Here is a 14,379-nt window from a genome sequence, read left to right on the forward strand (position 1 = left end):
TATCGAAGCAGTGTTACAAAATGCAAAGAAAATGGATTTTGAGCTTAAAACTGAATTTTGTTGTTTTTTCCATTTTCAAGATAAATCCATTTTCTTTGCATTTTTGGATTCTAAAACATCAAAACCAAGCTTCAATTTATGGTTGCCTGCATGACACTAAGATCACAACGTATATCCTTATTATCATTGGAATTATTACTCAATTTGAAGATAAAAATCCTTAGAATTATCCCTATTCTGCTGGCTTCCGTCGGAAGTCCGAACAAAACTTTGAATTTCCGAATGGAAGCCAGTATACATAACCAAATTACTGGTTCCATTCGGAAGTCTGAAGGCTTGTTCGGACTTCCGACGGAAGGCAGTAGATTTGGTTCCCTAGTGGTTTCGAGGTATAAGATGCGGTTCCTTAGTGGTTCGGGGGTATAAAATGTGGTTCCCCTAGTGGTTCTGGGTTATAAAATGTGGTTCCCCTAGAGGTTCCGGGGTATAAGATGTGGTTCCCTAGTGGTTCCAGGGTATAACATGTGGTTCCCTATTGGTTCCGAGGTATAACATGTGGTTCCTTAGTGGTTCCGGGTATAAAATGTGGTTTCCTAGTGGTTCCGAGGTATAAAATGTGGTTCCCGAGTGGTTCCGGGGTAGAAAATGTGGTTCCCCAATGGTTCCGGGGTAGAAAATGTGGTTCCTAAGTTGTTCCGGGGTATAAAATGTGGTTCCCTAGTGGTTGTGGGGTATAAAATGTGGTTCCCTAGTGGTTCCGGCGTATAAAATGTGGTTCCCTAGTAGTTCCGGGGTATAAATGTGGTTCCCTAGTGGTTCCGCGGTATAAAATGTGGTTTCCTAGTGGTTCCGGAGTATAAAATGTGGTTTCCTAGTGGTTCCGGGGTTGAAAATGTGGTTCCCTGGTGGTTCTGAGGTATAAAATGTGGTTCCCTAGTGGTTCCGGGGTAGAAAATGTGGTTCCCTAGTGGTTCCGAACGTAAAAAATGTGGTTTTCTAGTGGTTCCGGGGTAGAAAATGTGGTTCCCTAGTGGTTCCGGGGTAGAAAATGTGGTTCCCTAGTGGTTCCATGGTAGAAAATGAGGCTCCCAGTGGTTCCGGGGTATAAAATGTGGTTCCCTGGTGGTTCTGGGGTATAAAATGTGGTTCCCCAGTGGTTCCAAGGTATAAAATGTGGTTCCCCAGTGGTTCCAAGGTATAAAATGTGGTTCCCTAGTGGTTCCAGGGTAGAAAATGTGGTTCCCTAATGGTTCCGGGGTAGAAAATGTGGTTCCCTAGTGGTTTGGGGGTATAAAATGTGATTCCCTAGTGATTCCGGGGTATAAAATGTGGTTCCTTAGTGGTTCCGAGGTATAAAATGTGGTTATCTAGTGGTTCAAGGGTAGAAAATGTGGTTCCCTAGTGGTTCCGGGGTAGAAAATGTGGTTCCCTAGTGATTCCGGGGTAGAAAATGTGGTTCTCTAGTGGTTCCGGGGTAGAAAATGTGGTTAGACTGAATGGATCCCATAGGATGATCTTAACCATTATGATGATATGAACCATTAGGATTATAGAAGGTTAGAATGAATGGATCCCATAAAAACAGCCTTAACAAATCAGAGGGTTATGATCATCCCGTAGAGAAGATTTTGTGGCACTACATGAAAGGGCCCAGCAAGTAAATGGGTTAGATCACTCAAATAAGCAGGCCCCACTATATTTTTTTCCCTCAGATCCTCCACCGTCTGTCTAACTATAATATGGGATTTGGTAGGGACTTTCGCATGAACTGACTCATACAATTGAAGAAGCTATTCTCAAAAAGCATCATCGCCATTGCTAGGTCATCATCATTTCGAATGTCGTACAACAAGATTTGATATGGATTCTTGGAACCACTATTTAACCTCCTCGGAACCACTAAATTGTGGTTCCGAGGCCTACGTAATGGTTCCAATAGGTTTAAAACACCAATGATACATCCATGATGACTTTTAAAACCACTAAAATACTATTATAATGTACCAAACACAAGTTGGACTCTTGGAACCACAATTTAGAGTGTTGGAACCACTATGTAACCTCTCGGAACCACTAAATTGTGGTTCCGAGGCCTACGTAATGATTCCAATATGTTCCAAACACCAATGATACAGTTATTATCCCTTTGAAGATCAATAAAGTAGTATTACAATGTACCAACCACTTGGGAACCATAATTTATAGTCTTGAAACCACTATTTAACCACTAAATAGTGGTTCCGATGCCAACTTAATGGTTCCAATAGGTTTAAACACCAATGATAAAGCCATGATGACTTTTAAAACCACTAAAATACTATTATAATTTACCAAACACAAGTTGGACTCTTGGAACCACAATTTAGAGTGTTGGAACCACTATGTAACCTCTCGGAACCACAAAATTGTGGTTCCAAGGCCTACGTAATGGTTCCAATATGTTCCAAACACCAATGATACAATCATTATCCCTTCGAAAACCAATAAAGTAGTATTATAATGTACCAACCACTTGGGAACCATAATTTACAGTCTTGGAACCACTATTTAACCACTAAATAGTGGTTCCGATGCATACTTAATGGTTCCAATAGGTTTAAACACCAATGATAGAGCCATGATGACTTTTAAAATCACTAAAATACTATCTTGAACCTATTGGAAACATAATATAGCGGCTCTGAGTTGTTATACTCCTGAACCACATTGATGGGTACCACACCCTATACCCCAAAACCACTAAGGAACCACATCTTATACCCCGAAACCATTAGGGAACCACATCTTATACCCCAGAACCACTAGGGAACCACATCTTATACCCCGAAACCCACTAGGGAACCACATCTTACACCCCGGAACCACTAGGGAACCACATTTTATACCTCGGAACCACTAGGAAACTACATCTTATACCCTGAAACCACTAGGGAACCACATCTTATGCCCTGGAACCACTAGGAAACCACATTTTATACCTTGGAACAACTAGGGAACCACATCTTATACCCCAGAACCACTAGGGAACCACATTTTATACCCTGGAACCACTAGGAGACCACATCTTATACCCCGGAACCACTAAGGAACCACAACTCATACCCCGGAACCACTAGGGAACCACAGCTTATACCTCAGAACCACTAGGGAACCACATTTTATACCTCGGAACCACCAGGGAACCACAGCTTATACCCCGGAACCACTAGGGAACCACATTTTATACCTCAGAATCACTAGGGAACCACATTTTATACCTCGGAACCACTAGGGAACCACATTTTATACCTCGGAACCACTAGGGAACCACATCTTATACCTTAGAACCACTAGGGAACCACAACTTATACCTCGGAACCACTAGGGAATCACAGCTTATACCCCGGAACCACTAGGGAACCACAGTTTATACCCCGGAACCACTAGGGAACCACAACTTATACGTCGGAACCACTAGGGATCCACATTTTATACCTCGGAACCACTAGGGAACCACATCTTATACCCCGAAACCACTAGGGAACCACAACTTATACTCCGGAACCACTAGGGAACCACATCTTATACCCCGGGCCCACTAGGGAACCACAGCTTATACCTCGGAACCACTAGGGAACTACATTTTATACCTCGAACCACTAGAGAACCACAACTTATACCCCGAAATCACTAGGGAACCACATTTTATACCTCAGAACCATTTGGAAACCACATTTTATACCTCAGAACCACTAGGGAACCACATTTTATACCCCGGAACTACTAGGGAACCACATCTTATACCCCATAACCACTAGGGAACCACATTTTATACCCCATAACCATTAGGGAACCACACCTTATACCCCGAAACCACTATGCTCTGTTTGGTTACCTTTTTTTTGAGAAAAATACCAGGGAATGTTATTCTACTGATTTGCTTAAACCTGTTTGGTTTTGAATTTAGCAAAAATGGGGAGTTTGACCACTGGGGTGTTCGGGCCCTTGTCTGCTGACATGGAACCCTCTAAACTCTATCAACATATTTCTCCAAAATGAAGAAAAGATTGGAGAAATTCTTGGGCAAATCTTATCTTTTGAGTTTTATTTAGACCTGGCAATTACGGGTCACTGAGCCTGGACCCGCGAGTCATTCAGATTTTTGCCGTATTTTTTAAGATTTTTTTTGTATAGGAATTTGCTAGCCACCTTCGCTGAGGCCACTTGTCGGCTTGTGGCCCATCATTTGATGCAAAGATTGGGAGAAGTAACATGTGTGCAAAGGTGGCTAGCAAAAACATAATAGCAAAAAATAGTAATCATTACGGATTTGTGGCAGAAGTTCTAAGTTTTAAATGAAAAATTATGAAAAAATGGAAGCAAAGTAGTAAAATTACAAAAAAATACCGAAAGGATGTACTAACATATGACAATTACCGAAAAAACTACAAAGTCTGACTGCCTTCCGTCGGAAGTCCGAACGTTTGTTCAGAAGTCCGACTCGGAAGTCCGAAGGTTTTCGGACTTCCGAATGGAACAAGTAATTTGGTTATTTATACTGGGTTCCATTCGGAAGTCCGAAGTGTTTTGTTCGGACTTCCGACCGAAGCCAGTAGAATAGGGATAATTTCAATGATTTTTATCTTCAAATTGAGTAATAATTCCAAGGATAATAGGGATATACGTTGTGATCTTAGTGTCATGCAGGCAACCATAAATTGAAGCTTGGTTTTGATGTTTTAGAATCCAAAAATGTAAAGAAAATGGATTTATCTTGAAAATGGAAAAAAACAACAAAATTCAGTTTTAAGCTCAAAATCCATTTTCTTTGCATTTTGTAACACTGCTTCGATAAGTTTATCATGAATAAACCCTCGTGAATACGAAACCCTGTTGTAAATGTTGTAAATGACAACATTCAAAACACTTCCATGGAGTTTTCCACGTTAGAAAAGACTTGAGGAAGAAGAAGGTGGTAGGTGAGAAGGTAATAAGTGCGTAGGGATAGGTGCAAAAAGGTGGAGAGAAAAAAGAGGTAGGAGGGGTATATTTGTCCTAAAAGCCATCTTGTCTCACATGACAACACATTTTTTATAAATTTTAAATCACTACTCTTTATTCGGACAAAACTTTGCTTTTTTTTTAATAATTTTCCCTTTCTTCTAACTCCGGAAAAAAAATAAAAAATAAAAAAATGCAAACTAGCCTACAGGCCTTCGTCTCTATCCCTTTATCTTAATTTTATTCCCTTCGTTAGAACTTTATCACAAACGGAAACGAGATTTCATTATCCTCCAGGGTCTAATTACGAATCTAGAATCCGATTCAGGCCCACGTTGATTCTCTAAAAAATCTATCGATGGAGCCCCATCCCAAAAGGTCCCGTTCCGAAAACGGCGGGTTCGGGCTAAACCCTAGGGTTTCCGAGCAGCAAGAATGGGGTTTCTTCCAGCAGAGTAATGGAGGCGGGGATCTCGAGTGCAGGCGTTTTAATACTTCTGAAGGCTGCCCCTATGGCCCCAACTGCCGATTCCGACATGTTTCAACTGGTAAATCTCTTTCACTTCAAATTCTCTGAGGCCCTGTTTGTATTGCAGGAATTTTCTGGACAAGTTTGGAAAGGGAAATCTTTCTAAAATTTGTTACTTCTTTTACATATGAAAATAGATAACTTGAATCGATTTTATTCAATTTTTACTTAGAGAAAACATGAGGGTAGCTCCCTATCAGTAATATTTTTCAATCTATGATCCGGGCGTTCATTTATCTTCTCATTTCGTTCCCCTCCAGAACTAGGACCCCAAATTGACGGGCAAGTTATCAACTTTTTGAGTCAATCGAAACTATTATCATGTGGGATTATTTGAGCAACTCTAATCCTCTTCTATCTTGGTTTCCTTTTGCCAGTGTTTTGTTTCATATGTCAAAAGTAAAATTGAAGAAACGCTTATTACCTGGATACGAGTCATGGACTTTGGCTTAAGATGATGCTGAAATACTAGTCATTTAGATATTCGTTCCATATTCTTCCTTGCAATTCTCCTCATAGCAACCCATGGATCTCACCCTGAACGAACTCATCCTTTTGGTCCCAAAGATTTTGTTGAGAGAATCTTCAATGTCAATTTTTTACTACAAGTGGTAGGAAGTGATAGTTTTTTTGAATGGCAGATCTTTTATTAATTAGTAAAGATAATTAATAACCCGACCGAGGGGGTCGGGGATGCAAAGTAAGGAGTTCAGCGACTGCGGAGATAGCGATCAAGGGAGAAGGTGGTGGAATAGCTACAAGGTAGCCTTATTGACCCGGCTTGAGCTACCGGACTCACTATTGGCTGAACTCCTTATGTGCCAGACTTTAAATAAGGCACCTGCTAGTCGATCCTGGATCTCATCAAAGTATGCCGCGAACTTCCATGGGTGTGTGTGTGTGTGTGCCGTCCATCCATATGATAACATTAAGGTACTCCCCCTCAACCATAAGATGTCCTATGTTAGACCTATCTACAATCCTGATAGCTTGCAATAGCTCTCTTACATCTGCCTCTTTGGAATCCTTGAAACCAATGTGGCCTGAGAAAGCCCTTCTGATTCCACCTGCCTCATCTCTAAGGAGCCTTCCAATTCTAGCTGAACTGGGATGCCCAAGCTAGAGCCTTCAAAGTTATTCTTTAACCACGCTGGATCAAGAGGAATCCAGCTTGGAGTGACTTGCTCCTTCTTTTCCTTGATTGCACATATTTATTTCCAGCATCGTCTTATTTCTGAGCTCGAGTACAAGCTGAAACACAAGATGCATCTCACCCATGATACTGTAAGGGAGACAATCTTCCAGTAGACCACTATTGGGGTTTTGGACACACTCTTGAATAGCTGGCCATTTCTTTCCTTCCATATTGCCTATATGGTTGCTAACATCGCAACACTCCATAGTATTCTCCCTTTCTTGGGCCACAGTACAGCGAACCACATCTTTAGGTGGTTGGATAGGCAGTAGGGGATCACCCATGTCATGTCAATTGTGGCAAGAATTGTGCTCTAAATTTCTCTAGCGAACATGCAATGTATAAACAAATGGTCTTCTGATTCTCCTACTTCGAAACACAGGGCACAACTCAACTCAACTCAACTAAGCCTTTATTCCAAACTAGTTGGGGTCGGCTAATGAATCCTTTAGAAAATTTTCATGAAGAAAACACAGGGCACAATGATCAATAATAAAAAATAGGAAACTTCTTTGGATCTTCTCTATGCGCTTAATCACCCCCATGGGGCACGAAAACATGTGGTAGATTGGGATATTAGCAAGAACAACCTTTATCAATATTATTCTGCCTTCAGAGATATTAAGTTCGTCTTCCATGTTCCGCTTCCATGTGGATAATCTTCGCTCCACCCTTTCCACTATTGGATCCTAGGCTTTCTTCAGAGGCCTCCCAACTCCTAAAGGTAGTCCTAGGTATGAGGATGGTAGCGGTTCAACAGTGCATCCAAGAAGACTTGCCAGTCTTCCTTTTTTCAAGTCTTCTATATGAATGCCCATCAACTTTGACTTCCTGATATTGGTCCTCTAGCCTGTCACTACATTGTAGCATTTAACAATCGCTTTAAGATTTAGCACCTTTTGCTGTTCTGCTTCACTAAACATGAGTGAGTCATCCATAAACTGGAGGTGTGATACTTCCGCCCTCTACTCCCCAACATTGAATCCTTCAATAAGCCCACACTTTCTCCTCCGTTTTCAACATCTACTGAGCATCTTGGCCACTATGATGAATAGGAAAGGAGAGAGGGGGTCAACCTGTCTTTGGCCCCGAGTAGATTTCCAAATCAGCTACAACAGTGAAAAATAAAATAAAATCTGATTTTCAAATATGTTGTGCAGAACAGTATTTGGAAATCCATATATGAGACAATTTTCTTCACTCTTTTTGCTCCTTGACCCCTCCCCTCCGTTAGCAAGTGCGTCTCTCTCTCTCTCTCTCTCTCGTACAACAGCAGCACGAGGATGATCGATTTATTTTGTATCCAGAACTCAAATCCAAATACAAATACAAAAAATTAGGTATCTAAATGGGCCCTTAAGTCCAAGAAAACCTCAGCAAGAAGCTTCTCCTTGCAAGAGAAAATTTCCCTCCAAAATACCTTGCTAGACCTAAGATATACCTTTCAATTTCAAAATCAAATTCAAAGCTAGCTACATAATAGATAGGGAAGGGCTTTTTATAGGCATCCATTACGAGTGAAATGACCTGACTACCTTTACTAATGAATATGACACTTAAGGGCATGCAACAATCATAAAATGACTAAACTATCACAAGGGCTAAATCTAATGAAACAAAAAAAAAATGCTACACTAAAGAGCTTCTAGGTTGATGTAGACATTGCTAAGGGGATGCTCCTACATCAATCTACTAAGAGTAAGGTATTGGTGGGAAGGCCTAGAAGCTACAATTGCAGTGTGTGCGTGCGTGTGTTCGTCCGTGCTGGCGGGCTCGTGGGTGTGTGTTAGGGGGGTGTCCTTTTTCTAGCTCTGTATGAATTCTTGTTTGTAATATTTGTGGATTCAGCTTTCTAACTAAAAATTCCCATCTGAAAGATGTCTTACTGAAAAATAAACCCGCCATTTTCTCCTTGTAGGAGATGAAAATTGAAGGGATTTCAATGTCGGATCTTAGTTGTTGTGGGTGTTCCCCTAACTTCTGCGTTTTGTCTCTTGACTTGGTTGGAGTGCCGGGAAGTATCCTTGTTGTCTAGCCGGGAAGTATCCTTGTTGTCTAGGATGGGGCAAAGCTAGCCTTAGAGGAAGCATCCATTGTTTCTTACACTTTTCCTGTAAATTGAGAAGGATTGAGGCTAGCCTTAGAGGAAGCATCCATTGTTTCTTACACTGTTCCTGTAAGATTGAGAAGGATTGAGGATAACTCACACTGGGCCTTCTCTGCTGTGTATTGGCCTACCACTGGATCCCTCTGGGATTCTCTGTGGGTTCCTGTAAGATTGAGAGGGATCTAGGATAACTCACACTGGGCCTTCTCTTCTGTGTATTGGCCTACCATTGGATCCCTCTAGGATTCTCTGTGGGATGATGGGATTTCCATGTCAGATCTTAGGTGTCTTGGGTATTCCCATAGCTTCTTTTAGTCTCTCGACTAAGTTGGAGTGGTGGGAGTTATCTTGGTAGCTGGGGATGTGTGACAACTAGCATTAGAGGAAGAAACCATCGATTCTTACACTGTGCTTTTGAGATTGAGAAGGATCAAGGATATCTCACAATGGGCCTTCTATGTTGTGTATGGGCGTACCATCTGATCCCTCCATAATTCTTTGTGGGATGAACCCAACTCCATGCCGATTCCGCTGTGCATTTTGGGCGTGGGGCGGGGCGGGGGGGGGGGGGGGGGGGGGTGATTCTTTGAGAGTTTAACTCAACTTGATTTGGGATAGATGGTCGATTGTGTGGTGCATTGGGGGTGGGGCTTAGGTACTTCAATGTCACTTGCTTTTTGGGGGAAAGACCTGGGAGCACTAGAATTTCCCTTGTATGTTAGCATTTCCTTTTTTCCTATTCACTTTCCGTTAATCAGCGTATGGTTTACTTTGGTTAGGAAGCAAAGTAAACGTAGGTTTGATCAATTTCTTGTCTGTTCTCAGCAGAGTACCACTTTTGCGGATGTTGTTCATATTTCTCTTCCCAAACCAGGCTCGGATTATCACACTCATTGACCCCTTCTCGATCATAGGCTGGGCTCGTGGGGTCCCTTCCCCTTCCGTTTTGAGCTAGCCTGGTTGGAGGCCCTTCCCCTTTCCGTTTTGAGCTAGCCTGGTTGGAGGACCTCTCTTTGAAAGACGGGTCAAGAGATTGGTGGGTAGAAGCTGGGAGGATTGGGATGACTGATGGGAGACTGAGTTTTAAGCTTCGATTGTTAAAGCTAAATTCGAAGTTTGGGGTAGGGAAGTGATGGGAGAAGTGGAATGAGGAAAGACAACTAAGTACTAAAGAGACCCCGAAAAGGATCCAACTTTAGGAAGATTATAATTTGATTATTATTCAAGATGATTTGAAATGGAATTAGAGATCCAGATCATAGTGGTTGATAGAGGGAGAGAAAAGGACTTATCTCCGTAATATAGCTAGTGCCAGGAAAAGAGGAAACAAAATTCATTCCCTTGTCATTGATAGGGTCCGGGTCACGTATTAGTCTACTATTTCCTTGGAAATAGGTTTTTTCTTTGAAAAGTTGTACACCTCCGAGAAGTGGATCCTTCCTAAGTCTAATGATATTTTGTTTGAGCATCTGGATAAGGATTCTAGGGAGGGGCTTGAAAGATCTTTCTCAGAGGAAGAAGTTAAAATAGCCTTCATTTCTATGAATAGAGATAAAGAGATAAAGCCATTGGGATTGACGGCTTCTGTATGGCCTTCTTACAGGAACATTGGAATTGGATCAAAGGGGATATCTTGGACTTGTTTGTTAAATTTCATGCAGGTTGTAACTTGTGTAGAGGCATGAGAGCCGCCTTCATCTTTCTTATTCCTACAAAAGATAGAGCGAAAAGTCTGAGATTGACTTTTGTCCTATGAGTCTAGTGGGAAGCGTCTATAAGATTTTGGCCAAAGTGCTGGCTTATAGGCTTCGCCGGGTGCTTGGAGGTATTATATTCAAAGCTTAGACTGCTTCATTCAGGGCCAACAAATTCCTGATGGAGTTCTTGGTAACAAGTCTATTGAATTCTATCACCAAAATGATAAGCATGATGTCCTCTGCAAAATTGATATGGAAAAAGCTTATGATAGAGTGGAGCGGAGCTGCCTTATATACCTTTTGGAGTGAATGAGATTTGAAATTAAGTGGAGACCTCGATATCGAGTTTTGTCATTGACGTGGTATCCGATTCTGGTTAATGGATTGCCTGGAGCTTTTTTCCATGACGACCAAAGTTTTACATCAGGGAAATGCATTGTCTTCTTTTCTGTTTATTATCTTGGCGGATGCTTTCAACAGAATGATGGATAAAGCCAGATCTAGAGGGCTGATTGAAGGATTTATTGTGGGTTAATCCGGGGTGAAAATTTCTCATCTTCAATATATACATTGCTCTTCAACAACCTTGATACTTGAAAGATTGTTGATGCACTAGCACCCCTTGGATAGACATTGGCCCACACATAGCTCCCTAAGATATATATATATATTTTTTCATTAGTGCTACTTTTCTATGTGTAGGCTAGTTTGGGTATTTTGAAGCTATTGATGTACTTTTTTGTCATTTTGCTCCACTTAGGGGTGGCTAGGTAATTTTTCATATAAGAGGTCTATAAAAGGGTTTTACCCCATTTGTAATCAGCTTGGTTTGAATCTGAAATGAAATCTCAGATCTTGATCTGAAAATTGGGGTTTTGGTGGTAAAATTTCATCTCGGATTGGAATTTCTACTAGAATTCCTCATGTTTCTTCTTGGAGACTAAGGAGTTGTAGGCCTGGAATTGTCGAATTGATCCTTTCTCCTCTACTTCTCATCTACTTTCCTTGTGATTTGCAAGGTTTTGAAGATCTTGTATCTCTTGCAATATTCCAGCATTTTGCTTGAAGAAAATCCAAAGAAGCTACAAGGATCAAGAAGCAATAGATCCATTATTGCTGCCATAATCCAATGAAATTTCCGCTGCATCAAATGATATCAGAGCCTGGGAAGCAAGGATTTCTCAATTCATGCACTTCTTGGAACCAAAAGAACATGATCAGATCGAGATTTAGGTGTAATTTGGTGAACATCAAGAATCTTTAAGTAGCATCAAGTCTGTTATGAAACTGTGCATTTCTGCTGCAATATTTCGATTCCATGAAGAATTCAATATGATCTCCTCATGAAATACTTTCTGTTGTAAGTGCCTTTCAAATCCTACACCACTGTCTCAAATTTGTAGAAGGATTATCTAGAAACCATCAAGAGTAGCATCACACAGTTCCGATCTGTAGCTTGTCATTGTTGCAAAGTTGCTGGAATGATAGGGATCTCATGAAGTTTTGTGACGAAATTCTTTGAGAATTTTGACCCCTGTATGTAGAGCCTGCTCTCCTCAATTCACCTCTGATATGTGGCCAAGTTCTAAGGACATGTATTAAAATTTAACATCAATCTAAAGATCTCAATATGTCTCATCAAGCTCAGGAACCTACGGGAATTGTAGCCCTTTATCCCTGTTCTGAGTTATTTCCACTGGTTGTTAAAGCTACTGAACTGAATTATACCTATCCAATCCCAGACCTAACAAGAAATACAAAGTTGAGCACTGAAATCCATTTCGTGGCTGTTTCCATTGGACTAAGTTACAAATCTGGAGCTCTTCGCATCCAATTTTATGGATGGACATAAAATCAACAGATCAGTTGCCATTCTGATCTGAAACCAGTCTGGTCTGTAGCATCACAAATGAATGCAAGTTCGAAGTTCAAATATTAGAAAAAATCTGGGAAACCTATTGTTTTTGCTAGACTGGTCTTGAGTTTCATGTGAATTGGTTATTTCTCATTGGAGCTGGAGTTTGATGAACATGAATTAAGAACTGAAGCAGATTTGGTCGTTTGTAAATGCCTGAAGAAATGTAATGATGACAAGCTGCTACCAAAATTACTTTGTTGGTCTGGAACTAATCTCTTAGGCTTCATTACAGCCTCCATTAAACCGACTATCAGACTTGAGGACTAGCAAAGAAGAACTTAGTTTGGATTCAATATCACTAAGCAAAAGGAAAACTCGGTCTTTTTTGAATCATCAGGCTTGCAGGTTGCTGGATCCGAGTCTGCATGTGAATCATTACGTGGATCTGTAAATTCCTCAACTTATCTGAAAATCAGTCATTTGACTTGAGATTCCATTGTTCTACTTCTGATTTGATGAACATCAGCATGCTTCTTTGAATTTTTTGGGATAAATCCCAACTGGGAAGTAAAAAAAAAAAAAACCCAACTGGAAAGTCAAACCTTCGTGAAATTCCTCACTGTTTTGCACAGGTTTCAACCCATTGCTCTTACTGTTTTGAACCTGCAGGTCACCTTACATTGTGCTCCTCGGTGCTATCTCAACTCACATACGGAGGTTGGAACAGCAGATCCCTTTAAAGTTTTCGATTTCTATATGGAGAATTCAAACCAGTGAACACATGTAGCAGAAATCTGCCATGTATTGCATGAAAAAAAATTGAAGGTTGATTATTTTTCTGGCGTGAAATTTGGAAAAGAGAGTTCGGTTATCAGTTATCTTTGGCTCCCTAAGCTCTGATCTTCCCTCATATCCCTTTTCAGTACAGATCATCGGCGCAGGAAGGATTCGATTTTCTCGCTTGCCACTACTTTGAGTTTCGATGAAGAGGAACTTACGGTGGTGAAGGAGTTATCAGCCCAAGACCAAAGGAATACTGAAGTGGAGATGATCATAGAAGGAGATTGCTCAATTAGAAGGATGAATCTTCAACCGAGCATAAATTGGGGGGAGATGTTCAACTTCGCGGATCCTCAAGCGAATATGTTACCTTCGATAGGAAAGGCGCTCCTCGCTGATCATGTGGTCAAGGCTATCCAAGGTACCATGTCTAATAATTCTCTTGGTTCTATGCTATATATGTTGCCACTTTTTGATGCTTTGCAGGAGTCGGGGCAAGATCCACTGGTCACTGCTAGTCCCCATCTAACTGTATTCCCAGACCCACCCATCTATTAGTCTCAGTGATCCTCTTAATGATGAGCTTTTGAAAGACATGAAGCATTGAGTTTGTTAAGTCTTGGGGAAGAAGGTGAAGTGGAGGGAAGATTGATGTTATCTATCAGAGAGATAGATGAGGCGGCTCCAATTGATTGGCAGAGCCAGGAAAGTGATATGATAAATTCTTTTGTTAGCCATGATATGGAAACTTGTATGGTTTTGGTGCTGTCTTATTCCAGATTAACGGCAAGGCTGAGGAAGCGATTCGGTGAAGATGAGGAAAGGGAGATGAAACTAAGACTTTAAGCGGATGCCAATATGATGGAGTTCTCAAGGAAAATGATGAGGGAACTGGCGAGGTTAAAATCTGATATTAATTACGAGGGGGCTGCTCAGGTTTGTCCGGGTGGTAAGCAGAGGGACAGGAGTAGAAGGAGTAGTCCTAAGGGGAAGGCGGAATGTATAAAATGATATTGATGAAGATCCTTTTGTGGAATGGGTTGGGCTCCCTAAATAAGTTTGTCCAAGTAAAGGAGGCGGTTCAAAAATATGTCCAAGATATTCTGTGTATTCAAGAAATTAAATGGCCATCGTCTAATAGGGCAGTGGTGAAGGGTCTGGGTATGCGAAGTAATTGGGACTTTGTCTCTTTGGATTCGATTGGGGCTTCAGGAGGAATTCTGGTAGTTTGGG

General features: G+C 41.1%; 1 protein-coding gene across 3 annotated transcripts in view; it reads left to right on the forward strand.

The window, feature by feature from the left end:
- The first annotated feature begins 5,175 nt into the window (after nt 1-5,175).
- LOC143888461 (zinc finger CCCH domain-containing protein 31-like) overlaps nt 5,176-14,379 on the forward strand; it is a 36,056-nt gene continuing 26,852 nt past the window's right edge. Inside the window, exons 1-3 of one of the 3 annotated variants that reach the window (XM_077392912.1) lie at nt 5,176-5,528; nt 13,036-13,191; nt 13,290-13,567. In XM_077392912.1, the coding sequence (XP_077249027.1) occupies nt 13,414-13,567 (154 nt within the window). In that variant the 5' untranslated portion in view covers nt 5,176-5,528; nt 13,036-13,191; nt 13,290-13,413. The remainder of the gene's footprint in view (nt 5,529-13,035; nt 13,192-13,289; nt 13,568-14,379) is intronic. The other 2 variants (XM_077392913.1, XM_077392911.1) reach the window with 2 other exon arrangements.

Source organism: Tasmannia lanceolata, unplaced genomic scaffold, assembly GCF_043159265.1.
Source record: "Tasmannia lanceolata isolate RefF3 unplaced genomic scaffold, GAP_Taslan_0.1 ptg000012l, whole genome shotgun sequence".
NCBI lineage: Eukaryota > Viridiplantae > Streptophyta > Magnoliopsida > Canellales > Winteraceae > Tasmannia > Tasmannia lanceolata.